Source organism: Periplaneta americana, chromosome 2 (assembly GCF_040183065.1).
Source record: "Periplaneta americana isolate PAMFEO1 chromosome 2, P.americana_PAMFEO1_priV1, whole genome shotgun sequence".
NCBI lineage: Eukaryota > Metazoa > Arthropoda > Insecta > Blattodea > Blattidae > Periplaneta > Periplaneta americana.
Window position 1 is genome coordinate 99,645,329 of NC_091118.1, and position 27,207 is coordinate 99,672,535.

Consider the following 27,207-nt stretch of genomic DNA (forward strand, 5'->3'; position numbering starts at 1 on the left):
TGTCGCTGTTATAGCACTGCACAATATAAGAAAAACTCGAATAATTTCAAGGGAAAAATTGTTCCGGGACCGGGTATCGATCCCGGGACCTCTGGTTGAACGTACCAATGCTCCGCCAACTGAGCTACCCGGGAACTCCACTTGATTTCGTCTCAATTTTTTCCTTTATATCCACTCAACTCGAATGGGCTGATATCGAGTACACACAAACTCTGTGTGACTTAGAATTGTGGTTTTCTGTCAACCTCCAATAACGTATATATTATGCAAGAACATGAACACCTCGTGGGCCTGTTAGGTGAACAGTGATAGCTGCACGTTATAGGGACCTGCTTGTGCAACACGTGATTCCAGCTTTGCAAGAACGCAACTGTGACCACACCATTATTTTCATGCAAGATCGGTCAACACCGCACGTCGCTCGCTAGGTGAAAGATTTGCTGCGAGAAACTTTCAATAACGACCGCATCATCTCTAGGCAATTTCCCCGACCTAAATCCATGTGACTTATGGCTGTGAGGATATTTGAAAGATCGCGTCTATCAGGGACATATCCGGTCTCTGTCTAATCTAAAGGCTAGCATACAACGACATGTCACTCTGATTTCACCAGATTCTATGCTGCGAGCAACTGTCGGCTATGTTATGGATGCAACATATTGCTGAGGTGGGAGGCCATGTTGAACAGTGTTTGTAACCATAGTTCCTAATAAACGTACCAGAACTACCGTTATCATGTGTTTGATCTTTGCTGTCTTTTTTCCTGCGCCCATCCTACGTTCTGACTACTTAGGACTTACAGCGCTATAATTTCACCTGGTGTCAAGACTTGGAACTAATTATTTTTTGCATAATTCGCGGGCGCATTGCTTATTAGCATATCTACGAGGTTTCACATTCTTACAATCATTACAGTCCGTGCTGTGCTACGCTAAACACCGTCAGTTTAATTATAACCAACTGATTATGTATTCATTTTGCTAAAAATTTTCTGACACTGACAAGGTACCGTATTACTAAGAAACGTACATTCATTATCCTAACAATAAGTAAGTATTGTTTAAAATATTTGAGATATATACATACATTTTATTTAGACATTTACACATTAGACGTAAATTTTTTTAGTCATTTACACATTAGACATTTTTCATTTAGACCTGAGTTATTATTAGACTTTTTTATTAGACTTCATGTTTTATTAGACCTATTGTCCATTAGATCTGCTGTCCTTAGACGTAATGACCTGAAACCGTCTCAGCTGTCCTGCTCTCGCATTGACACTGCAGGCTGCTGGATGTCGACTGCACAGGTTACAGTCCTGTATTTTTTCGGTACGAATTATCCTTTGAACTAACTATAGCGAGAAGGCATGGATGTGGTCGGCTTGGCGTAACTTATATCTTAGTCGTATTGATTAGTAAAATTAATATTGCTATCCTGTAACTTGCCTATGATCTTACTCCAGCTGGAATTAATATTATCATATTGTATTCTGGTAAATTAATGTTAGGGGAGGCACGATCTCTCTTTCCTGCCCTGAAAATCCGCCTCATATTTCATACCCAATCTGTATACACAAATTTTACAAATGGAAACGACAAAACTTGATAATCCATGTTGAATCTTTCGTACACTACTTTTAACTCTTGAATATAAATAATTGATTAAATGGCGATCTGAGGATGGTGTGAAGAAGCACCGAAACAGCTGCAAGCCGCACATGCTTACACAATTAACACGAGTAAGATCGCCATTTAATCAATTAGTGACAAAACTTCTAAATCGCGCAAGCACGTGTTTATTCCCTTTCTCAGAAGAGCCGTATGTTCGTAGGAAGTAAATACGTTAGTGAGTGCAGAGAGACGTTCGATGCATGCACAGAATCTTCCCATTCTATCTTCCAAACTCTGTTCCCTCACACAATAACGGTTTCTGAGCTCGCAGATAATGATTTATAAATAAAGAATTTGTTGTTAAATTATTTTTTGGAGTGTAAATCAATTCTCTTAAGTTGAATTTAAACTGAAGTGTGTGAATGTGACCCAGACTTCTGGGCAAAGGTTCTAACTGACAACAAACGGTAATAACTTCCTTACTTAACTGTAGAGTTTATTCAGACGCGTTGAAACTTGACATGGAGAATATGGCAATAAGTAGAAATGACGGATTAAGATTTGCAGAGAAAATCTGTGTGTTCCGGTAAGAACGTCGTTCACAAACTAATTCTCTATTGTATGAAGTCTTGTAAGATGTAATTAGTATCGAACCTTGGCCACTTCAGCGAGAAGACGTTATACTGAATTTTATACATGCTATAGTATGGGATAGGAGAACATTTTTCTCAAAGGATTCCCGAGAGCATGACTTACGAGAACAGTTTGGCTATGAAGAGTTGGATGTCGATTGGTTAGTTGTGGGAACACTGCGCAAATCGTGGTAGACAGAATGACTGAAGAGTGACCTTGGAGGGTGCAAAGTAATCTACTGCTATGTCTCTCAATAAATGAGCGCCACAGGTAGCTTTTCAGAAGTCTTCGTTGTCACTCACAGACTGTCGTTTGCATCTCTTTCCATCCCTTTCCTTCCTTCCTTCCTTCCTTCCTTCCTTCCTACCTTCCTTCCTTCTCTACTCCTTCCCATGCCTTCAATATAGAGTATTTATATATTACAAACGCTTTCAATATCATTGATGCAATGTTTTCCCATTGTTGAGGTTTTTTTTTTAGTTTAAATTATTGATTTTGCTGTTTTATAGTTGTACTGAGTTCATTCTATTAATTTTACAAAGTTTAATTGTGGCATGTAAGTAAATGGCGGGTCAAATGCCAAATAGTTGCAATTTGAGTTAGTGGCGAAAGTATGTTACAAACGCCATCGCCAATAACATAATTATTATTTTATTATTTTGATCTAAGCGATTGTTGTTATATTTTGATCTAAGTGCCGGATCAGAGGCAAATACGAGTAGTTGTTGAAAAATTGGTAAGATAATGCACGATTGTCAAATAATGAGAAAAGCGCCTTATTTCTAAAATACTTCGAATTAATGTGAAGAGCTCATCAGATGAAGTTGCTGTTTTGTGTACTTGCAGTTCGTGTACGTGTATGTAAACTACACTAGAGTATCGTTTAACGAATTGATGCGATAAGGGGTGATTCGTTTAAACGAAAATACCATTAACAGGAAAATTTGTACATTTGCGTGCACTGCTATAAAAATAATTTATTTTCATGTTCTTGTTAATGGTTCATTGTTGTTGTTGCACGTTTCGTGCAAATTGCAGTTAATGTGATAAAGTAAACTGTGTTTAATTTGGTGAATTGATGGGAAAGATTTTATAAAGTTCCTTCAGGAAGAAAAAAAATGCCAAAACAATGTTCTTCTGAAGAATAAATATCCTAAAGAACGGCATTCCATAAAAAAAGAACATTATCATGATGAAGTTGAATGTACAGTTTGTTCTTGCTTTTGTGCTACTATAAAAAATCACATCAATTCTAAAAATATTAGTCATTTCTCGTCAAAGAAGTTTCCTCCTTCGAGAAAGACGTGCCTCAAAACCTATGAAACTGCAGAGATCTCTGATGATTGAATCAAAGTATATAGAAATGAATACCTAGAAAACCATAGCATGGATGCAAAATTCTGAGAGCATTTGCCAGTACAACAGAATCATAAATTGTGGAATGAGCAGGATTGAATGCCCGTAAAGTGCAAAAGAAAAAAAAAAAAAGACATAGCTTATCCTTCACTCCAAATATAATGTATTCTAACCAAAAACTGGCTGTGCTTACATAATACATAAAATTTTTTATTATGGAATTGTTTATGTTGTTGAAATCTAAAAGTTCCAGAAAGATGTGACGCTGTGCCAGATGTTGGTCCGTGCAAAGGATATGTTTACAAATGGTACTTCAACAGCAATGTGAGTCAGTGCCTTACCTTCGTGTACGGAGGTTGTTCGTCGAATGGTGTCGGCAACATATTTGACAGTGAAGCAGAATGTTTACACTTCTGTCTTGGAGAAAATGGTGAGTATTCTTTTTTTTAACAGGGCCCACAGAGGTACAAATTAATAATGATTATATAATGAAGAAACTGAGGAAACCATGTAAAATCTCGGTTAGGATTGCCGACCCCAAGGATTGAACCCTGGACCTCCCGAATGCAAGACTAGCCTTCTACCACTCCACTAGCTCGCTCGGTGTTTATACTTGTAATTCAGATTAATCTAATAAAATTACTGTATTAATAAATATTATATTTGTATAATTTTATTGTTTACTTGTTAACATCTCAAAAGCTATAAGCTAATCCTGAAGATCTAAGGAATGCAACAAATAAAAGAAAAAGTAAAATCATAAAATGCTGGACTATTCATTCATAGTGTTGTGCCCAAGGGCAGGTCTTTCACTGCAAACACAGCATTCTCCAGCCTTTCCTATTTTCTGCCTTCCTCTTTGTCTCTTCATATGATCCATATATCTTAATGTCGTCTACCATCTGATATCTTCTTCTGCCCCGAACTCTTCTCCCATTCACCATTTCTTCTAGTGCATCCTGCAGTAGGCAGTTTCTTCTCAACTAGTGACCCAGCCAATTCCTTTTCCTCTTTCTGATCAGTTTCAGCATCATTCTTTCTTCATCCACTCTTTCCAACACAGCTTCGTTTCTTACTCTGTCCATTTCATACGCTCCATCCTTCTTCATATCCACATTTCAAATGCTTCATTCTCTTAATTTCGTTGTAATGTCATGTTTCTGATCCATATAATGCTACACTCCAAAGAAAGAACTTCATTAGTCTCTTCCTTAGTTCTTTCTCCAGAGGTCCGCAGAAGATGCTCCTTTTTCTATTGAAAGCTTCCTTTTCCATTGCTATTCTCCTTTTGACTTCTTGGCTGCAGCTCATGTTACTGCTTATAGTACATCCCAAGTATTTGAAGCTGTCCACTTGCTCTACTGCCTCATTTAGAATTGGCAAGTTTACCTTCTTTACTTTTCTTCCTATGACCATGGTCTTCGTCTTGGCATTTATCTTCATTCCATACTGCTTACAGCTGTAATTTAGCTCCAGTAGCATATCCCTTAGTATCATCTTCTCTTCTGCTAACAACGCTATATCAGCAGGAAATCTTATGCAATTTATTCTTCTTCCTCCTACTATCACTCCTCCCATGTTCTGAAAACAGTTCTTCACTAAATATGCCTAGTAGATGTTAAACAGGGTAGGTGATAAAGGGCATCCTTGTCGTACTCCTCTCCCTATTTCACTTCCTTCTGACATTTCTTCTCCTATTCTGACTTTGACTCGTTGTTTCATTATAAAGGTTACTGAACAGCCTCCTCTTTCCAATCCAATTTTCTTTAGGATCCCCATCAGTTTTTTTTTCAATCCACTCTGTCAAACGCCTTTTTTAGGTCCACAGATACTATATACACTTCTTTATTCTTCTCTAGATATCTTTCGCCGATTGTTTGTAGCAGTCCAATTGCATATCTTGTACCTTTTCCCTTCCTGAAGCCTAACTGCTCTTCTTCCAACTGTTCTTCCATCGTAGAATATTCTGCTTCAAAAAGAATACAGCAAGTAAAAATACGAGAAAGATATAGCCTTGTACATACATTATTTCGTGAAGAAAATGAAAATATATTTTCCTAATTAAATTTATTTTTGCCAATTTCCTCAAAATCTGACTTCTTACGACACATTTGAATCACAATCCCAATTTTCATCACATAATATGACAACCCTAGATATAACATGTGTCATGTCATTAAAGTAAACTAAATTGTATTGTAGTCGAGACTTGCATATAGTTTTCGTCATTAGGGGTAAATTTGGTCAAACTTCTTGAGAGCGCCGTAGGAGTTCTTGCGAGCCGAACCCTTGACTTAACGACTTAATGCAGATTTCATTTATCCATTCCTACTCTTGGAAGCCATAAGAGTACTTGCTTCACGATGGCAAGCTCATGTTGAAATAATAATGATGATGATGATGATGATGATGATGATGATGCAGACTAGTGAAATTTTGTATTTATTTCAGGTACTCTTCCACCATACCTTCAGGCTAAAGAATATGAAGATTCAAGAGAAGATAAAACCGATGGGGCCATAGAAGTTCCCAAAACGACGACAGCATCGCCACAGGTTACATACTTACCTACAATTCCCACACCGCCACCTGTGCCTTTGGATCAGCGAGGACAAGAACTGACGTTTGAAGAGACTGGGCACCATAAAGTGTTCATGTTCGCCAAAAGTAATACTTACATTCAACTGGACGGAAATCGAATACCAACTTTTCAGCTTAGGTATTAACAGACGTTGAACATAGCATTTATTTTTAAATAAAATAAATTAAAGGTACCAGTAAGAATACGAATAACAAGATTGCTAACATATCGTTACAGAATGGAAATTCAGGAGGTGGGCACTACGACCCAGCACTGCTACCTTTCAAGATTTGTTGTGCTAACCCTCAAGCTAGACGCATTCCCAGACTTACATTGGAGATTATACTAAGGTTTCGCTGCGTACCCAGGTTTCGAAAAGACCACCTCCCCCCCTCGTCTCTAGGGCAACCCCCTCCATGCGTCGCCAGCTGGAGTTCGGGGAATGCTATGGAATGATGACGAACTGGAGAAATGTTGATGGAATGATGTAGATGCTTAATATGGGGAAACGGGAGAACCCTGAGAAAAACCCCCAATTGCGATCTTGTCCATCACAAGTGTCACTATAGATTTTTCAATGAAAAATCCCAGGCCTGAGCAGGACTCCAACCCGGACCGCCTGCGTGATAGGCTTTAGGTCTGACCATTCAACAGCCGCAGGGTAACATATCGTTAGCTTGACACGTAATGCAGAAATGGTGAAAAGTTTACCCTGCTGGCCACCAAAACAGCTATTTTAAGTCGAACTCATTGAACCAGATATGCATTAGTCACGGAAATGATAAATGATTATCACATTATATTGAAACACCATAAAAAATTAATTGTTTTATTTAATGACGCTCGCATCTGCCGAGGGTACATCAGCATCGCCAATGTGCCAAAATTTTGTCCTGTAAGAGTTCTTGTACATGAGTCTGTCGCATTTAAGCATTTAAGACAAAGAAGGCCAGCACTCTACCGACTGCGTCACCCAGGCCGACTTGAAACACTATTAATTGTTATGGAACGTGAATCGCAAGTGTGTTTAAATGCGTGTACGTGTTCCTGGATACAAAATAACATTTCTGCGAACATGGGGTCGCAAATACTACTTCTTCGGAATAATGATCAAATATTGATTTCAATTAATGACTTTATTTCAGAGTATCATTTCTGAGTATTTTTACCATACTTGTTAGGTGCTCCACTTTTATACGGTACTCCAAACATATCTCAGCACGAAATTCAGGAATTTAAAATGGTGGGAGGGCAAGTTTTGGGAAACATCACTTGGCAAATTTGCCCATAAGTTACATGCGACATATTTAAGACAATAATGATAATTGAGGAGTTGAATCGAAAATGGGCGTAACCCAGAAATTGAAGTTTTGAGAAAAAGGCCTTTGAAATATTTGAGTAGCTGTATAAATAATACATTTTTAGTCAGAGTAAACAATGGATATTCACGCTGTTATTCAATATTTTACTAATTGAAAAAGATTTTAATTGATATAAATGTGTATACAGTAAGGAACAAATAGTCGTTATAAATATCATTGCAATTGTCCTTATTCCATTCAATGGCCTTTCTTCCATTCAATTACCCTATGCATGGAAAAACGACAGAACAAATTTCCTTCTGCGATTTCTTGTTGAGGATTAAATAAAGAGGATTACACAAGGAATATGAACACACAATTTATACTGTTTTAAGGACAACATTGTGTTTCATCATATTTTAAAATTCGTGAGAAATGATTACAAGTAAAATGCTTTCTATTTTTGTAAACACAACCAAATTTTCAGAACAATATTAAAGATTCCACTTGTGTAAAAAAAGAAAAGATGAGGAAATTAAGAAAAAATGTACTAGATGGAACAAAAGTTAAGTAAATTGATGAAACTTAGCAAAGACTAGTTCAAAGTAATCTAAATCTTCTGTTCTTCTGACAGGAATATGTACAGACTCCTAATAACATTTTCATTCCTCGATTTCACAGGGTTTGGTGGGACTGCTGGAACATCTAAATATGTTAAATTCCTCGTGCTCTTGACAAAAGAATATGGACCGTAACAACCGAGAAAACTCTCTGAAGCAGACACATTAAGGGGTTAAGTACAGCTTACAGCAGTAAATTTTTGGAAATATTCAACTTTTTTTTTTCCTCATTACTTTATCTTGTACAATAATGAAAATTGGTATGTGTAAAACACTGTCCTTCTGCTATATGAAAAACATATATTTTTACGATTAAAAAAAATTATATATATATATATATATATATATATATATATTTTTTTTTTTTTTTTCAGAATTAATAATAGTGGTAGTTCACTGTGCAGTGATGAAGCGTTTCCCTCATAACTCACAAACTTATTAACTTCTTCATGTTCTCTCTCTTTTACTTTATTGCTGAAACACATGTTTACAATATCATGCTCTTTCAACTACATTCCTTAATAAATAATTTTTTTTTTTATTTTGTGTATAAAGAAATACTGATATTTGACCATTTTTGTTAATGAATTTATTTTTTATCAGACAATCTATCAAAGATACGGAAGTGATCTTGCACCATATTGTCGATATGACATGCATAAATACACACAAAAAGTTTCATCACAGAATGTTGAATGGTTTTGAGTCATGTGGAAAACACTTCATTACTGCACAGTCAACTGAATTTTGAAGAAAAAAAAATTGTAAATAATTGTTTTAATAGTAAAAATATTTTTTTCATATAGCAGAAGGACAGTGTTTTACACATACTAATTTTCATTATTGTACTAGATACAGTAATGGAGGAAAAAAATGTTGAATATTTCCTAAATTTTACTGCTGTAAGCTGTACCTAACCAATTAAAACAATAATAAATTGAGTTCTCCCTTAAGTCCCAAGTATGTACGTAGAAATTTGAAAACACAACCTTCCAACCACCACCTGATAACTAACATTAAATCACAGTCTAGTATAAGCATTCACGAAGCTTGAGTTGTTGAGGGTGCTAGGAACAATAGACTGTGCAGGTACTACTTCGCATTGTCTGTGGTGAGGCGATAGTAGCGATCCAAGTGGCTAGCAACTATCTATGGATGCATCTTTATTACGTATTGAGCTTCGTAACTGTATATACTAGACTGTGATTAAACTGTGAAAACAGCTCAACACTGTACTGCGCCACAGACCACTAGAAAAGAGATATCAAATCGAAACTTAGCAAGGTGACCAAATACACACTAGAGAATCTAATAATGCATTGAACGGAAAAAGGGCAAAATATGGATTACGCCTGTATTCGATTCAACTCCTCAATTATCGTTTAATTCTATGAAATTTAAAACCAATGTAGACTCTCCAAAAGTTGTTATAACGTGAAATCTGTTCTCAATCATTTCAGAGTGAACCAATTGACGCAGACTCTAAATAAATTCCTTAGTCTTGTTATAGTGTTGTGAACGGTGGTCACATAATTTCTTTGAAAATCTTAGATCAATTTAAAACAATTCGTCAGCAGAAGGAGAAAGGATTTGTTATTCTAAATATTGGTCATTGTCGGTAGAAACAGTCAAACAATATTTTTATTTCAGTGTCCCACTCGCAACACCAATGTGAGTTGTTTCTTCATGCTTCAAATTTAATATAATTTTAAAATATTTCTTTAAAAATGGGGAATAGAGGGCTTCAACCCGTTCAGCCTACCCCCTGCCTACGCCACTACAACACGACATACACAAGACTGACAAATTGGCAAGTACAAACGAAGGTTTTCTCAGATTATCTAGCATTTATTCCATAGGCCTTCTGAATTATTGACTTGTTTATATAGGCCTTTTTCAGTCGTTAAGTGACCTCGCAAATTAAAGGCTAGTGTATTGAAATCCCAGTGATGTCAATAGCTAAAACTATGTGCCTTCGAATCCAACCCATTACTAAGGGTATTGTTCATCTTTGACGCAACAGACATATGGTGGGTCTCTATCGTGTATAAACTATATTTATCTCCTTAACTTTCAATGAGAGGGGGGGGAAAGGAACTGGCCACCCTATCCCATTATCTCCTGGCCTAGTTGCCTCGTAAGTGGTGTCTTGTTGGTATCACTTGTGAGGTTCATACCTGTCTTTGGATAGTGTACTTTCAGTGATACATCCTTAAGGAGATGTGGCAAGTGTGGACACTTCATTGAAAGAAAGGAACTGATCTCATACTTAAGTCATTGAGGAACATCATATTTGTTGCCATCAAACAACATTTTCAACATCATATTCATATAGTAGTAACATTTATTCGTTATATTTTATCCAGGAACATACGTACAGAAGTTTTTGAACATACTTGAGACATATCATTCTATGAACTTTAATTGGATTCCTGACATAGACTGGAAAAGATACTATGGCAAACAAGATCGGAGAATAAAGGATTTTCACTGGGTTCTCTCGTTCCTCTCACTTTTAAAAATTTTACTCCAACTTCACTTTCATAACAAAAATATGATATAAAGTGGGGTACCAACTTTGATGGTACGACATGGATATGGCCAATTAGATGCAACATATTCAGCGACTGACGGTGAACAACGTTGGGGGGGTGTATGGCAAGATGTGGTAGCTGTACATGTGGTAATTGTTTGGAAACTATCTGTTTTTTCTTCATGACTGCAAACCCACTCGTTCATCACATCTTGGTCTCTCGATGAGTATATTATAGACAAAAGACTGTATGGTCGCAGTATTGAAAGAGCTGTGTCTGGCCCCCATTTCATAATGAAAGGAGAATGCGACTGTTGGTAATTTGGAAAACCTTTACCAAATATAGGTAGGCCTACTTCAGTTATTTCGTTAAAAAATTATAAGTATGTCTTCATTATGGTAGTAATATGTTATGTTTCTAAAAACATATTGTTCTCGAGTTTGATATTATGATTGAATATTATATTTACTATTGATGTAGCAAATAATTATGTATTATTATTATCATTATCATCATAATCATAATCATCAACATATATTTCATGAAATTTTTAATAATAAAAGATGAGAGTGCCTCAGTGTACAAGAAAATATGCATAATTTCTGAGTAGCCAAGGAAATGTGCAGTCGCATGCTTTCGATTACACAAACGACATGATTGTTTGTCAAAATACTTGAACAAAATTGAGATTATTTCTTCACCACTTTGTCTGTTGTGCAGTCTTCAGAAAGAAATGGATCAGAATCATCTTCAGCAATGTCGAGCCCTTTGTCACACACGTGGGTTTAGAGGAAATATTTGACAGCAAGAGAGTTAATGGCTTTATTGCCAAGAAGGCGGCATTAGTTAGCAACAACAAATTTATTTTGTCACATAAAATTAGGTACCCATATCAAAAATTTATATTTCCAGAAGCTCGTTACACTATTTTATAAAAAAAAAGTTTAGGATTCCATTTAAGTATCTCAGAATGTAAGGAAAGAATTCTTGTCTCTATCCAAGGAAATCTGTATACAAAAACATTATGCACAATATTCGTTGCTTAATCTTCCGATTACAAAAAAAATGTTCACCATATACATGATACTAGTACATCATCATCATCATCATCATCATCATCATCATCATTATTATTATTATTATTGTTGTTGTTGTTGTTGTTGTTATTATTATTATTATTATTATTATTATTATTATTATTGTTATTGTTGTTGTACTTGTTATTGTTGTTATTTTTATTGTTGCAGGTTGTGCCGAGAAATATCATTTCAGTTTCGTACCAAGTTACCACACGGATTGCTTGTGTATCATAGTGTGAAGCGTCGACCGGAAGGACTGGATCCTTATGCACTGTACGTGATAGTGGAAAAGGGTCAACTTAAAGTTGTGCATGTTTTTGGGAAACATTCAACGTCAATCACGGTTGGTGCAGGTTAGTTCTTTGACATGTGTGTAAGAATTCTAAATATACTGCGAATAACAACCATTGTTATGAAGTAAAAAATTGTACCCGTGCTAGATGATCTTCCTTGCCTCCAGAGGTCTCAAACCCACAAATTTGACAATGTGACAAATGATTACCCGATTAGCATTAGGAATGACTAGTGACAGGTAATGGAATTCCTGGTTGCCTAACATCTTTGAGAACTGTTCGCAATTTTCTTGGTAAGTTGATTAATAGGTAGTAAGTGCAATAATAGAATGTCATTTACATTATAAAACAAAATGTAATTGTGAGCAAGTAAAGAACGTGTTGTTTGGCCGATATCCGAAAGAAAGATAAGTAAGGATGTTTGTGCATGCGTGCGTGCATTTATACAGGGTGTTAAAAAAAAGTGTCCAGTATTTTAGGAGGTGCTAGTATGCATCAAAACAAGAAAATAATGTCTAATAAACATGGGTCCTACAACACATACTTTCTGAAATCTGAACACTTGTTCGTAGGAGGTGCTCGATGTGACGTCCATTCATGGCAATGCATTCCTCTGCCCTTCGGCGTAAGAAATCACGCACTCTTTGAAATTGACCTGGTTGTTCTTGATAACCAAAAGTCCAGGGGATTTAGATTTGGGGAACGAACAAGTCAAGGCCTCCCCGATCAATCCAGCTGTCCTGAAATGTCAGTGTCAGGTGTTCATGCACATTGCGGAGAAAATGTGCTGGTGTGCCATCATGCATGAACCACATCTGTAGTCTTTGCTGACATGACACATACTCCAGCAAGGTAGGCAATACGTTAATAAGAAAGTCCTGACAACGAGCCCCAGTTAGTCTAATCTCTGTGGTAATATGTATGGCCCTTAATCTATCACCAAGAACGCCTGCCCATACATTGATTGAAATCGGTGCTAATGCCTTATTTCTTCAACTTCATGGGGATTTTCATCAGTCCACACATGCTGATTACGAAAATTCACACCACCATCTCTGCTCAATCCCGCTCATATCTGCAACGAAACTTTTGTTTTCAGTATTCCTTGCGACGTATCAGTATTCCATCAACTACGGTATGATTATCTGGTACTCTGATATATTGTAGGGCAGAGAAATGCATTGCTATAAATGGACGTCACATTGAGCACCTCCTATGACAGAAAGTGTGTGTTGCAGGACCCATATTTATTAGACATTTTTTTTCTTGTTTTGATGCATACTATCACCACTTAAAATATTGGATACTTTTTTTTAACACCCTATATTCACGTGAGCGTGGTAGGCCTATGCATACGTGTGTCTGTTTAAGTGCGTGTGCACATACGTTTTGAATCAATTAATCAAGTTATATCTACTTCTTAAAAAAACAAAAGGGAAAAAAAGTTAAAACCAATCTAACCTCTAGCTACTGCCTGAAAACTCCATAGCAAAACATAGTTTTACATGATACCGGTAGCGAAAAACGTGATAATATCCATGTGTTTCAAACTGCAGTGATTTTTCTTTTTACTGGTTCACTAATTAAAAGTGTACTAACGTAAGAAAAATCTACGTAAATAACAAGAAATTCCTAGGTAAAAATATCCTAGTACCTTTTACAAATTGCCATTAGTGTCCCGCCTAGGTTAAAAAGTTATTCTAATGACTGTGACAAGCTATCACTTTTCAGAAACTAAGAAGTTGTCACCGACTAAAATGTTACCACTACTACCCAGAAGGTTGTTACTGTTCACTATTCACTTTTTATTAATCATCACATAAGAGCAACAGAAGATAACCTAGTCGACATTTTCACGTGTTAAATTTGTCACTGTGAGAAATAAGCCCCCCCCCCCCCCCCCCCAATATAAGAAACTAAGACCTTTCTGGTCTCGTCCAGCTTGCAGTGTTGTGCGTTTCTTTCGTATTACTGTATTATTTTTCTGCATTAGACTCAATTTTCCACAAAATGTTATGTTCCTTAAGTTTACATTTGAAATATTTCTACACATTAGCAGGGAACATACTCGCGAAAGCAACTATAATTCGTTAGTGGTCATTTGTTAACAAAAGTAAATAAAAATGAAAAAGAAAATTATTGTAAAGAATAATAAAACCTCTCCAGGTAAAGAAAGTTGCTAGATCCTTGTGTGCTGAACGTGATAGTAGGTAGAGAAGGCACAACTTAAAAGTTGGTGTAGCAGAAACTTTTCTAAATTAATGTTCAATAATGATGATGATGATGATTATTATTATTATTATTATTATTATTATTATTATTATTATTATTATTATTATTATTATTATTATTATTATTATTTGATCGTCAGCCGTCATGCTGTTCAGTTGTGTATGCGAGTAGCTGTCCGAATTATTTATAGTCAGTACATCGAAGCTTATATTAGTATGGCGCCTAGTAAAGATACCTGTACTATGTGTAATTCGGCCTTCTTCGGAAGACGGAAATTTCTGAAATGTGCGGGACCCTGTAGTCTTCGTTTTCATCTAGATTGTCTTAATATTGGCGAAGCAGAATTTGATATTTTTATGTAAAGTGGAAGTTCATCTTAAAAGTGTCGGAAATGTGCAAGTGTTTTAAAATCTTCGCAAGGAGAGAACACATCAATTCGATCTATTCAATCTGGGGAGAAGATGATGATGTCGCTTACCCGTCAATTAGTTCTTCCGAATTTATTTCCATTGTCAAATGATGGTCTTGCAGTAGCTACAAAGTGAAACGGTAGATTTAAATAGTGTCTTGTTAATGGCCTTGGTGAGTGATATTTTGGTTTATATAAAAAATCTGCAGAAAGACATGAATGAGCTTAAAAATTAAAATTTTGTCCTCAAAGAGCAATTGTCGGAATTGTCTAAGGGTTGCTGCCCTTTAAATTCTAATCAAATTAATTTTACTAATTGTCAACATTCTGTTCAATCTGATGACCCCATTAAGAAGTTGTACAGTAAGAAAGTGTCTGAGAAGAATAGAACATAGCTGCTGACAATTCAAATACTTGCACTGATGTCTCAGCAACAAGGAAGTCTGTTTCTGTGACTCCTCTTATTACAGTTAATAATAATAATAATAATAATAATAATAATAATTAATAATAATAATAATAATAATAATAGTGATAATAGTGATAATAGTGATCTGAATGAAGCCAATGCTCCAACTTTTCCTAATGACTCTGAAGGCTTTCAATTAGTATCTCGAAAGAAATATAAAAAAAAGAGAACCCAAAGTTGGAACATTTGCTACGAGCAACATTGAAATGGTCCCTGAGAGAATAAAAACTGAATTTCTATTTATTTCGAGATTTAGTTCAAAAGTCAGCACAAATAATGTAGAGACTTCTCTGAAGAACCAACTTGAACTAAGGTCTTTCACGGTAACTAAACTCAAAGCTAAATTTCAGTCATATTCCTCCTTCCATATCGCTGTTGATGAGAGGGATTTTGATTCAATTAACAATCCTGAAGTTTGGCCTGCAGGTTGCCTAATAGCACCTTTTTTTGGTAAACTAAAACCTGAGTAGCATTTTATGCATTCTGCCGATTCGAACTCTGTTGATTCTCAGGGAAATGTCTCTTAGTCTTGCTCGTTTTCACTTTTAATTCTTAATTCTATTAATCATTTTGAGATTTTCTATCAAAATGTTCGTGGACTTAATACTGAAGTTGATGAATTTTTTTCAAAATATAGTGAGTAATGATTATTTCATTATCAGTTGGTACAGCAGCTGGCTACGGACTGGAAGATCCGGGGTTCGATCCCAGGTGGTGACAGGATTTTTTCTCGTTGCAAAACTTTCAGAACGGCCCCGAGGTTCACTCAGCCTCCTATAAAATTGAGTACCGGGTCTTTCCCGGGGATAAAAGGCGGTCAGAGCGTGGTGCCGACCACACCACCTCATTCTAGTGCCGAGGTCATGGAAAGCATGGGGCTCTACCTCCATGCCCCCCCCCAAGTGCCTTCATGGCATGTTACGGGGATACCTTTACCTTTACCTTTAATAATTATTATACTGTATTTCGTGCTGATAGAATGTTTGAAGACGTCAACCAAATTAAAGGTGGGGGTATCTTAAACAGTGATTAGCAACCAGATTCCTTTTACATGTCAGAGATACGACTTAGAAATCATTAATGAATGCGTTTGGATTGAAATTAAGATGGCTGATGGTTGTAATTTGCTAATTGGAAATTATTATTTCTCACCTGACACTGATCATATTTGAAGGGTACACGGGAAAAACTAACAATGTCACATTTCCATTAAGGGTGAGATAATGATCTATTTCAGTATATTACTGCAAAATTTATTGGTGTTTCTACTTGAAATGAAGAAAATGATGAGTGTACCCGTGGTTTTAATTCTCCTTTGCCACTTTTGGTAAAAATAACACTGAAGTTTGTAGTAATACAGTGAATTAGATAACGACATCACTTTTAAAGGAAATGTGACATTGTTCGTTTTTCCCGTGTATCCTTCATTTGTATTTACTGATATTATTGTATTTGTATTCCTGGTGTTGTGGAAGAGAAGGCCTGATGGCCTTAACTACACCAGAATAAATAAATAAATAAATAAATGAATGAAATCTTATCTTAATTTTATTGAAAATAAACTCGATTACCCATAATTTTAGAATAGTAATCCTTGGTGATTTCAATGCTCCAGGCATGGATTGGGCCTCTGGTCTGAACCTCACAAGTGATACCAACAAGACACCACTTATGAGGCAACTAGGCCAGGAGATAGGGGTAGGGTGCCCAGTTCCTTTCTCCCTCCATTGCATACATCGCTGGCTAGGTACATGTTACACTGATCAGACATCAGATGCATATAAACAACTGTCCTTCCTCTGATACATATAGTCAAGATATAGTCAAGGGAGATGTACTAACTGTCTGATAATAGATGTACATATCAGACAGAACCTCAATCAGAGGTATTCTTTGCAGTGTTATGACAAAATTTATTTCTAAAACCAACCTGATCCATACAAGTGATAACATTTTTAAGAATTACCGGTACTGTATTATAAGCAGACAGCAGATTTTGGGTCCCAATACTGAAAGTTAGATGTACGTCAGTTGCAGGGAGATCATTTTTTAACTCATTGCTATGCTCTCTCCATAAACCAAAAGACATGACGTCTTGTCGCTGTGTAGGGACCGAAAATTTGCTGTCTGTTCACAAGTAGACTATCTAGTGATGACTGCTCTAAAATTGAAGTTAATGTCTGACTGTATCATAAAACTTGTGGCATAAAGGAAGTGATTACTTAATTAAATCATAATTTTCACGAAGATACTTCTGCATAATGAATGTTGATATGCAGTAGACTATTGTCTATTCGAGTTTTCCAGACAATTAATAATAGGATTTGAGACTAACTATATCATAATAAATTGTTGAGTATTGATTTGTAGTAAGTAATCTGAAAAATTATGTCTTTGTTGGTGCAGGTCTTAATCGAGACAAGTGGCATAACGTAACAGTTAGCATTGACGTACATGGGGCGCGACTTATAGCGAAAGTGGATTCCAAACAAGCAGAGACTCGTATTCTTGGTCTTGATCCATCCACCAATTATGGCGTTACAACTGATCTTCCTTCTGTGGTTTTAATTGGCGGTAAGTTTGATTCTGGAGATTACAGGGATAGCTACTAGGTATAAATGATTCATCACTTCTCAAAATGAGTTTTCAAAAATAAGTAAACAGACATACCAAGGTACCTACTCTTTTGTTACGTTATTATTTTATTTCAGAACTATTATTGTATTTTTAAAATCTCCAATTGTTCTTTTTAGGGCAAATTCATTATCGTGCATGAATAATGATAGCATATACGACTTACTTGAAGAGGAACTTAAATTGAAAATTGTTAGAAATAAAATGAATGGAAAAGAATACAGGAGCTACCTTACTATAAAATACAGTGCAGTAAAATTATTTGGTGTAGACTATAGATTGTAGTATGAAACTTTTTTATTTGTTAAGCTATAAGAAACAGTATTAGTAAGCACAGAGTATAGAGTTTTAATCTTTGGAAACATGTAATCTATCTTTTAACAGTCAGTTATCATTTGAAATACCTACTTATGTAAAGAGGAATAAAGAAAAGCTTATTTTCGAGATGAGTTTGTTAGACAAGAGAATGTTCGACCATACTCTTTTATATTTTATAAAATATATTTGAGTACTTGAAGTAAATAAGGATCTAAGTGCCATTTTCAAACTTCCTTGGAGCTAATGGCGTCCCACCATCTATAAACTCCTAATAAAACGATAAAGAAATGAGCCTGGACATACTCCTTATTTAAGTCACTGGGCTATGAGGTGTATTTGAAAAGTTCGTAGGTTTACACATAGATGGCATTGAAAACTTGTCAATGCCACCATTGTAGTGGCCATACAACATTAGTTAAAGCACGAAATATCATGATTTTCTGTTGACTACATTTTGCATTTGGTGTAGTTTAATTTTTTGAAGTTAGTGTGCCGAACAGATTGACAAAAATCGAAAATATCGAGCTTCATGCTGTCATTAAATATTTCGTAAAAAAAAGGGGGGGGGGAATGAGTCCAACAGAAATTAAAGCAGACAAGGATGCTACACTAAGGGAATCCGCTCCAGCATTTTCGACTGTGAAACAATGGGTGGAACTATTTAAACATGGTCGAGAGAGTATGGAAGAAAATTCCTGCAGTGGACGCCTAGTAACAGCAACAAATGGAAAAATCGTAGAAAAATCCATGTTATGGTGTTGAATGACCGTCGACTGAAAGTGCGGGAAATTAGCGAGGTTGCACTTATCTCAATTGAGCAGATGCGCCACATCTTAGCCAATGTCTTGGGCACGTCCAAGGTCTCCACAAGGTGGGTTCCGCGTTAACACTGGAAAAAAAACACGTCTGATGTCAAATTTCGAGGAATTGTCTGGCTCGATTCGAAAAAAAAATACGCCCTATTTTTTGAGGCAGTTTGTGACCATGATGAAAACTGGATCCACTACTACATACCACAACCAAAACAGCAGTCGAAACAATGAAAGCATAGTGATTCTCCGTCCCCAAAGAAAGTAAAAGCTATTCAATCTACTGGGAAAATCATGACATCTATGTTCTGAGATTCTAAGGGGATAATTATGATTACTATCTAGCAAAGGGGAGAACAGTAACCGGAGAATGTTATTCTTATCTCCTGCAGCAACTTAAAGGGAAAATTCGCGAGGAGAGGCCAGGCATGGGCAAGAAAAAAGTGTTGTTTCATCACGACAATGTAAGTGCTCACATGTTTGCAGTCGTGGTTGCTGAACTACATGAACTGTGATTCGAGTTGTTGCTGTCCCCCCCGCCCCCCCCTCCACTCACCAGATCACACACCCTCAGGCTTCTTTCTTTTCCCAAAACTCAAAACTCACTTGGCTGGCAAGAAATTTTCGTCAAATGAAGATGTTATCGCAGCAGCAAAAGATTTCTTTGCAGATCTCGAGGAATCTGTGTACAAGGAGGGTATAGCAGTATTGCAGTACTGGTGGGCCAAGTGTGTGAATCTCAGGTGGGGATTATGTTGAGAAATAAAGATTGTTTCAGAATAATCCTAGTTTAAGTTCTGTGAACTTTTCAAACAACCCTTGTTGGTACATAAATTGTTGTTCCAGTAAAACACTATTTTCACCAAAATGGCACTTAGATTCTTATTTACTTCAAATTCCCATTTTAAAACTCGTAAATGTATAGTATTATTCAATATTTTGTGCTCTTTTAGGTCTTAGTCCAGAAGAGAAACTACATGGTGTAAAGTACATAATTGAGTCATTTGTTGGTTGCATAAAACAAATGGTGTTAAAAGCAGGAAAAGCTGCATCCGATTTACTTCATATAAACCCTCTGATTGCAACTAAACATGAGAATGTTGTGGAGGGATGCATTAACAAGTAAGTTATAGTGTGATCAAGATTACCAACAAAAGGAATGTGAGTATCTATTATCTTTGTACTTCCTCTTACTGCACTCCCCGCATTCTGATCTACAAGCTACTTTCAGTATACTTTCTCATACTGTAGGTCTACTCTTTGCCCTCAAATCTCTAAGCGACTGCCACATAACTGTAACAACATAGTAATAAAAAGTTGACTTCCATGTACACATAGTGCGTGTATGAGTAAACTACATGTACATACACACTTTATCTAATTTTGAGTCATTGATGCAATAGAAACACTAGCGTTTTATTATAATTAAAATTATAAAGAAATCATAAAAGCCACTCAAACCAGGTCAACTGTGGCTTTGACTTACCAAATGAGGCCATAAGATGAGCTAATGGAAAGCTATAGCCTACTGAGTTAAAATAATAAAATAACTTATTACTTGTTACCGGTACTTAATTTGTCTGTTTCGTAACAACTACTTTTTATTCGAAAACTTCACAAGTGCATAAGGTCGGCCTTGTTTCGATTCATTCCGCGTAAATATTTTAATTATTCTATACATAGAGAAGTAAAGTCTGCTCGCTCATTTGATACTCAGACGGCATCAAAGTGGGCAGAAAGTCTTTGAAGCAACAATAAACTAATAAACAATAAAGCCTACGCGAACAATAAACTAATTAATTCTCTAAGTGTTAATACGAGGCACATCCAGAAAGTAAGTTTCCCGATTTTTTCCCCTTGAAAGTAAACGTAATTAGCCGTGTCAATTGCGCATGTGTAACAGATCTATGACGTATCAATCATATGCCAGCCGGACAGGTCCCGCCTGGTGCCAGTAGCGTGGCAGCAGTGGTCCGAAATGGAAGCTCTTATTCCTTCTCCTGCCGCCTGCGAGGTTCGGTCGGTGATAAAGTTCTTTAATGCACAAAGCATTGCGCCAATTAAAATTCATCGGCAGCTCTGTCAGGTCTATGGGCTGAACATCATGAGTAAGCAGATGGTGCGTCGCTGGTGTAGGCAGTTTTCCGAAGGTCGTCAAAGTGTCCATGATGAAGAGCGCAGTGGGCGACCGTCCCTCATTAATGATGATCGTGTTGAGCTGGTGCGGCAGTGCATCATGGAGAATCGTCGCTTCACGATTACGGAGCTGAGCAGCCATTTTCCGCAGATATCGCGATCCTTGTTGCATGAGATTGTCACTAAGCACCTGCTGTTCAAAAAAGTATGTGCCAGGTGGGTGCCGAAAAACCTGACACCCGAACACAAAATGCAACGTTTAGAAGCAGCACTGACATTTCTGCAACGGTACCACGATGACGGCGACGAGTTCCTCGACAGGATCGTCACGGGCGATGAGACTTGGATTTCGCACTTCACCCCGGAAACCAAGCAGCAGTCAATGCATTGGCGGCATAGTGGATCTCCGGTCAGGACGAAATTCAAACAGACGCTGTCGGTACGGAAAGTGATGTGCACGGTGTTCTGGGACAGGAAGGGCATTCTGCTCATTGACTTCCTTCCAAGAGGTGAAACAGTGAACGCTGACCGTTACTGTGAAACACTGCGAAAATTGCGATGTGCCATTCAAAACAAGAGGCATGGAATGCTTACTGCAGGTGTTTGCTCCTCCATGACAGTGCTCGTCCACATATGGCTCGGCGCACAGCAGCTGTTTTGACGGAATTTGGCTGGGAGTTGTTTGATCATCCACCCTACAGTCCTGATCTTGCTCCCAGCGATTTTCACGTTTTCTTGCACCTCAAGAAATTCCTGTCCTCTGATGAGCGTTTTGGCAATGACAAAGAGCTGAAGACGTGTCACATGCTGGTTCCATTCACAGGCGGCAGAGTTCTACGACAGAGGGATACAAAAGTTGATCCCACGATATGACAAGTGTCTCAATTCTGATAGATGGATGGATGGATGGATGAATGGATAGATTCGTTCCATAATATTCTTACATTTGCTTTATAGCATAGAATAAAGAACATGTCCATTCTTACGTTTAACAATAAAATGCAAATATGAAATATGTACAGAAGTAATACCTTAATAACAATATTTTATATAATGTAATATGTTTACCATTTAATAGTATTATAATATTTACACAGTACTGTGAAATGTCAAGAATTCATCTACAGAATAGAAAGTGTGAGATATTAAGTAGTTTTTTAGTTTTACCTTAAATAATGCAAGGTTTTGGCTATGATTCTTAATGTCTTCAGGAAGACTATTGAACATTTTTATCGTCATGTAACGTACTCCCCTTTGAAAGCATGATAAATTTGATGATGGCATATGAAAATCATTCCTTCTGCGGGTATTTATACTATGTATGGCTGAGTTAGTTGGAAAATTTTCTTTATTACATAAGAGGAAATTTATTGTAGAGTATATGTATTGATTTGTTATGGTTAGAATCTCTAATTTTTTTAAAAATAATCTACATGATTCTCTAGCCTTTGCTCCAACTATTATTCTAATGGCTCTTTTTTGTAATAAGAATATATTTTTACTATCTACAGAATTTCCCCAAAATATTATTCCATAGGACATAATGGAATGAAAATAGGCAAAATATATTGTCTTTAAGATACTGCTGTTTAGAAATTGTTGTAACGACCTAATTGCGAAGCATGCTGAGCTAAGTTTGGGGGTTATTTCTTTGATATGATTTTTCCAATTTATTGTATTATTAATATGCAAACCAAGAAATTTGGTTGTTGATGTTTCTAGTAGAGGTATATTGTTGATAGTTGTGTCCAATGTTTCAGAGATTAAATTTGAAGTGCCTTTAAATTGAATTATGTTAGTTTTATTAATGTTTAATGCTAGTTTATTGGTTGTAAACCATTCATAAATTTTAAGGAGAATTGTTTCTGTTTTATATTTGAATGTGGCAAAGTTCTTGTCTGTAATTATGATACTTGTGTCATCTGCAAATAGTATAGGATAACCTATTCCTTTTATTATGGGGCCAAGGTCATTTATAAAAATTATAAAAAGAAGAGGCCCTAATATAGATCCTTGTGGGACCCCTGTATGAACATTTCCCCATGTTGAAGTAGATTTAAAGGAGTTATTAAATGAGTTGATTTCCACTTTTTGTTTTCTGTTTAGGAGATATGACTCAAACCACTGATATGCTATGCCTTTAATACCATAGTATTCTAATTTTTGTAGTAGAATTTTATGGTTAATACAATCAAAAGCTTTGGAGAGATCACAGAATATCCCTCCTACTTGTAATTTTTTATTAATAGCTTTCAGAATTTTATCAGTTAAATTAAACGTCGCTTGCTCAGTTGATGGTGGCTATGTTGAAAAATAGCTGAAACATTGCTGTACCTGTTGCCAATAAATGTTTTCCTGAAAGTGTGTGTTCTTTTTTTTTTAAATAGGGAAACTTACTTTCTGGATGCGCCTCGTATTCGGCAAGTCTTTCATTATTTTCATTATTGATTAGACATTTGAAAATGCCACCAAGTGTTCCTTTGTCATGCCAAGCCAATGAGCATGTTGTTGTCGCCAATCATTGTGTTATTCTTTAGTGTCAGCTGTCCATGTGGAGTCATTCCATGTTAACAGATTGTGCCTTAACTATTATTAGCGCTCTGTTTGTATAATATATTAAGAAATGGACGCGACAATAGCACATGACTAAAAATTCGCATCCCTGTGGCTGGTGTTAATTATTCAAAGAAAACCCACTTCCCTTTTATCACTGTCATTAACCTTTAGAAAACTTCAATAATATAAAGGAAGCCATCTGGGTATCGAATAACCGAGGCAACTTTACCAATTCTGCTTTCTCAGTGGTCATCAGAATGGTCACTGTGACCTGCAAAATTTTAGTCTATGGTGAAGGATTCACGGAATTCTTTTCATTAGTACAGTATACCAAGTTAACGCAACTGATGCGTATGCAGAATCTGTTTCGTTGTACAGCATATTCAGTTCATTGTGTGATAATTTCTGAGAATTCAGTTTAAACACTTCAGAGCTGTCATGAATAAATTCACTACAGGAAAGACAATGTTGACACAACATCCAGTGAAAGCTTCTGACAATTCAGTTTAAACACTTCAGAGCTGTCATGAATAAATTCACTACAGGAAAGACAATGTCGACACAACATCCAGTGAAAGCTTCTGACAATTCAGTTTAAACACTTCAGAGCTGTCATGAATAAATTCAGGAAAGATAATGTCGACACAACATCCAGGGAAAGCTTTCAAACTAAAACAGGGAAGCAGTGCCAAGATGATCCACGAAGGGGTACTAAAGGCAAGAGTTAAAAAAACTTTATCTATGTAAAATGCAATGATACCTTCACCCCTCTCACCTTGCTAAATACTTCCAACTGCTAATTATTCTGAATACCTACCCTGCTAGGCTTGCCAATGCTACTGCATTTCTGGAAACATGTTGACATTCTGTAGTCCTATGAGAAATTCTGAACTTATTTACCAGCATTATTGATTGCACAGAGCAAGAATTCGACATTTTGGGACCCATAATGATAATTAAAAGATTTTTTAAAACTTTTGTACCTAAGGGTGTCTTCATCCTCAGATCCTTTGTTTATGAGTTGTGATTAAACCAGAGCAAAGTATTTTAGAAAATTCAATATAAAAATGGATTTTGCATAAATTTTTCTCTTCGCTTTTTTTTTTTTTTTTTTTTTTTTAAGCATGCAATAATAGAATTTGTGTGCATTATTTAGTAGAACGTTTGCATGTGTCTAATACACATAGAGAGAAATGTATTTCTGTATGTTAGAAAAGTTAAAAAGAAGATTTTTTCTTCTTCTTTGAAATCAACATGTCCAATACAAATTTGACAAAGTCAACATTATGTTGAGTTAGTTGTTTTAGGTTATATCTAATATTAAGAAAATAATTGTTCAGTAATATGTTAGAAAATAAATTTCCTTGTGGCACTTTTCATCACAGATGTAAAACAAGAGAGAACCTTTGCTTCGTGGGCAGCCGATGTGTAAATCATTATAATAGCCTGACTTGCGATTGTTTTGGACGCAAATATGAAGGAGAGCAGTGTGACATCTATAGTAAGTGTTACAGTTCTTTAATCTAAAATTAACTACTGTACCTTGTTAGTGTTTCGATGTGTGTTCAATAGAGTTGTGTGAATTTGGTCTGTGCTACTTTTTCCTGTACGATGTTATTTAGATATTTTTAATTCTTGGGTAAACCCAAATCAGTGTTATTAATGTTAATGTGATTATAATTATATTTATAGCGATTTGATCTACTTTTGTGTTCATATAAATAGATTAACATAATAATTATTACACTTCATGACATCATTATGCTTATTTTGTATTTTCTTGAGAGATATTTTATTATATTTAAAACTTTTAATGGATAGTTTTCTTTATTTCTCTCAAATTAAGAAAAGATTAAACGAATCATAGTTTACTTTCTCTGCTTGTGTTCGGATGTGCATACCATATTTTTTTTCCTTGTTGATATATTTTATTGTATTCTAACGTCGATTTGATCACAACCAACACAGTGTCATGCAATTTCACTGACTGAGAGAAAGAAAACATTTTAGACTCCTTAGTTCTCTGAATCTATCCATGAACAAGAAGTTCCTGAAGTGTGAATATCTTCACTTTGAGCATCCATCATACTATTGGACTGTGTGTGGAGAGATGGAAAGATTTTGGCAAAAATCAATTGCAAGATTGGAACTAATAATTGAGTTTGAGAAACGTGACAGTGGCAAATAAGGGATGAAATTTGCCAATTATGCTAGGCAGTAGGCTCATATCTGTTCAATATGAAAATAAAATCCTTATTATATTTTTTATTTTTCGAGAAGTATATTAGTAATTACCTATTATGAACACCCATAAATGATCTAAATCTTTATTAATGTTGTTTTGCAGCTGCAACGATATTAACTTTACGTGGTTCTTCCTACATCTCATACCGTGTGTATGACTGGAAGGATCGTGTACACTCGAGTATAAATCGCATAAGCTTCTTTTTCAAGGTAAATTAATTGTTTTTCAAGACACTAATGATATTTAATATTAAGTGTAGTAGATACTTCGTAAATATATTAAAGAAGTATTAATTTCCGATAAAGTATTTAATAAATGCGCACTTGCACACAAGCACACAGCCTCATACACACGAACACTTAATACAAAATTACTGAAAAGTTGAAATTATAAAAACACTTCCTTTCCATAAAATACTAACTAAATATAGCCCACAGATTTTATGAAAAGTAATTTCTTCTCTTTCCTCCCCTTCCGGCCTCCCAACTAACACTCTATATGCATTTCTGGATTCGCCCATACGTGCTACATGCCCTGCCCATCTCAAACGTCTGGATTTAATGTTCCTAATTATGTCAGGTGAAGAATATAATGCGTGCAGTTCTGTGTTGTGTAACTTTCTCCATTCTCCTGTAACTTCATCCCTCTTAGCCCCGAATATTTTCCTAAGCACCTTATTCTCAAACACCCTTAATCTCTGTTCCTCTCTCAAAGTGGGAGTCCAAGTTTCACAACCATGGATTTGAGGGAGGTGGGATATGATGATAGAGAATGGATTAATCTTGCTCAGGATAGGGACCAATGGAGGGCTTATGTGAGGGCGGCAATGAACCTCCGGGTTCCTTAAAAGCCAGTAAGTAAGTAGTAATTTCTTCTCTAAGTTTCTTACAGTAAGCACAAAAATAATCATGTTCACAAAAAATATATGCATATAAACTACTTTTTTGAGTAACATCCACACCCAAAAACAAAATTTGGGCCATCTGAATTTTCCAAGTTCCAGTTATAACATATTGCGCATGCTGTCTGTACATATATAGGCCATTAAGGTGTTTTGGTAGTGAGAAAATCTTGTCATTACCCGGGACCTTCCAGTATATATGTGTATATAATATAATATGTACGGTGTGTGCAGCATAATACCGGGTATATGACTTACCGGCATTATAACCATTCGTAATGTGTGTGTATGTTTAGTGTGGAGATCTGACCTCTCTTGCACCGGAGGAAAACAAATAGCCAGTGAATAGCGATGATTTAGGCGTATAATCCCGTACAAATAATGAAGAAGTAACATTACGTTGATCTTACAATTTACCAAAGGATATTATATTGAAGTCCATCTTTCTGGTTGCAAGAATCACATTGAGCAACTCTCTAACTTAT

At 36.1% G+C, this 27,207-nt stretch overlaps 1 protein-coding gene across 6 annotated transcripts in view; it reads left to right on the plus strand.

Moving 5' to 3' along the window:
• The window catches only part of axo (axotactin), a 356,966-nt gene that overhangs the window by 199,912 nt on the left and 129,847 nt on the right, over positions 1-27,207 (plus strand). For all 6 annotated transcript variants that reach the window (XR_011330936.1, XM_069818184.1, XM_069818183.1 and 3 more), the window contains 7 exons: positions 3,853-4,035; positions 6,057-6,324; positions 11,889-12,073; positions 17,530-17,697; positions 19,838-20,006; positions 24,962-25,077; positions 25,924-26,030. Coding sequence is in view for 5 of the 6 variants with exons in the window: in XM_069818184.1 (XP_069674285.1) it covers positions 3,853-4,035; positions 6,057-6,324; positions 11,889-12,073; positions 17,530-17,697; positions 19,838-20,006; positions 24,962-25,077; positions 25,924-26,030 (1,196 nt within the window). In the remaining variant the exon portion in view is untranslated. The remainder of the gene's footprint in view (positions 1-3,852; positions 4,036-6,056; positions 6,325-11,888; positions 12,074-17,529; positions 17,698-19,837; positions 20,007-24,961; positions 25,078-25,923; positions 26,031-27,207) is intronic.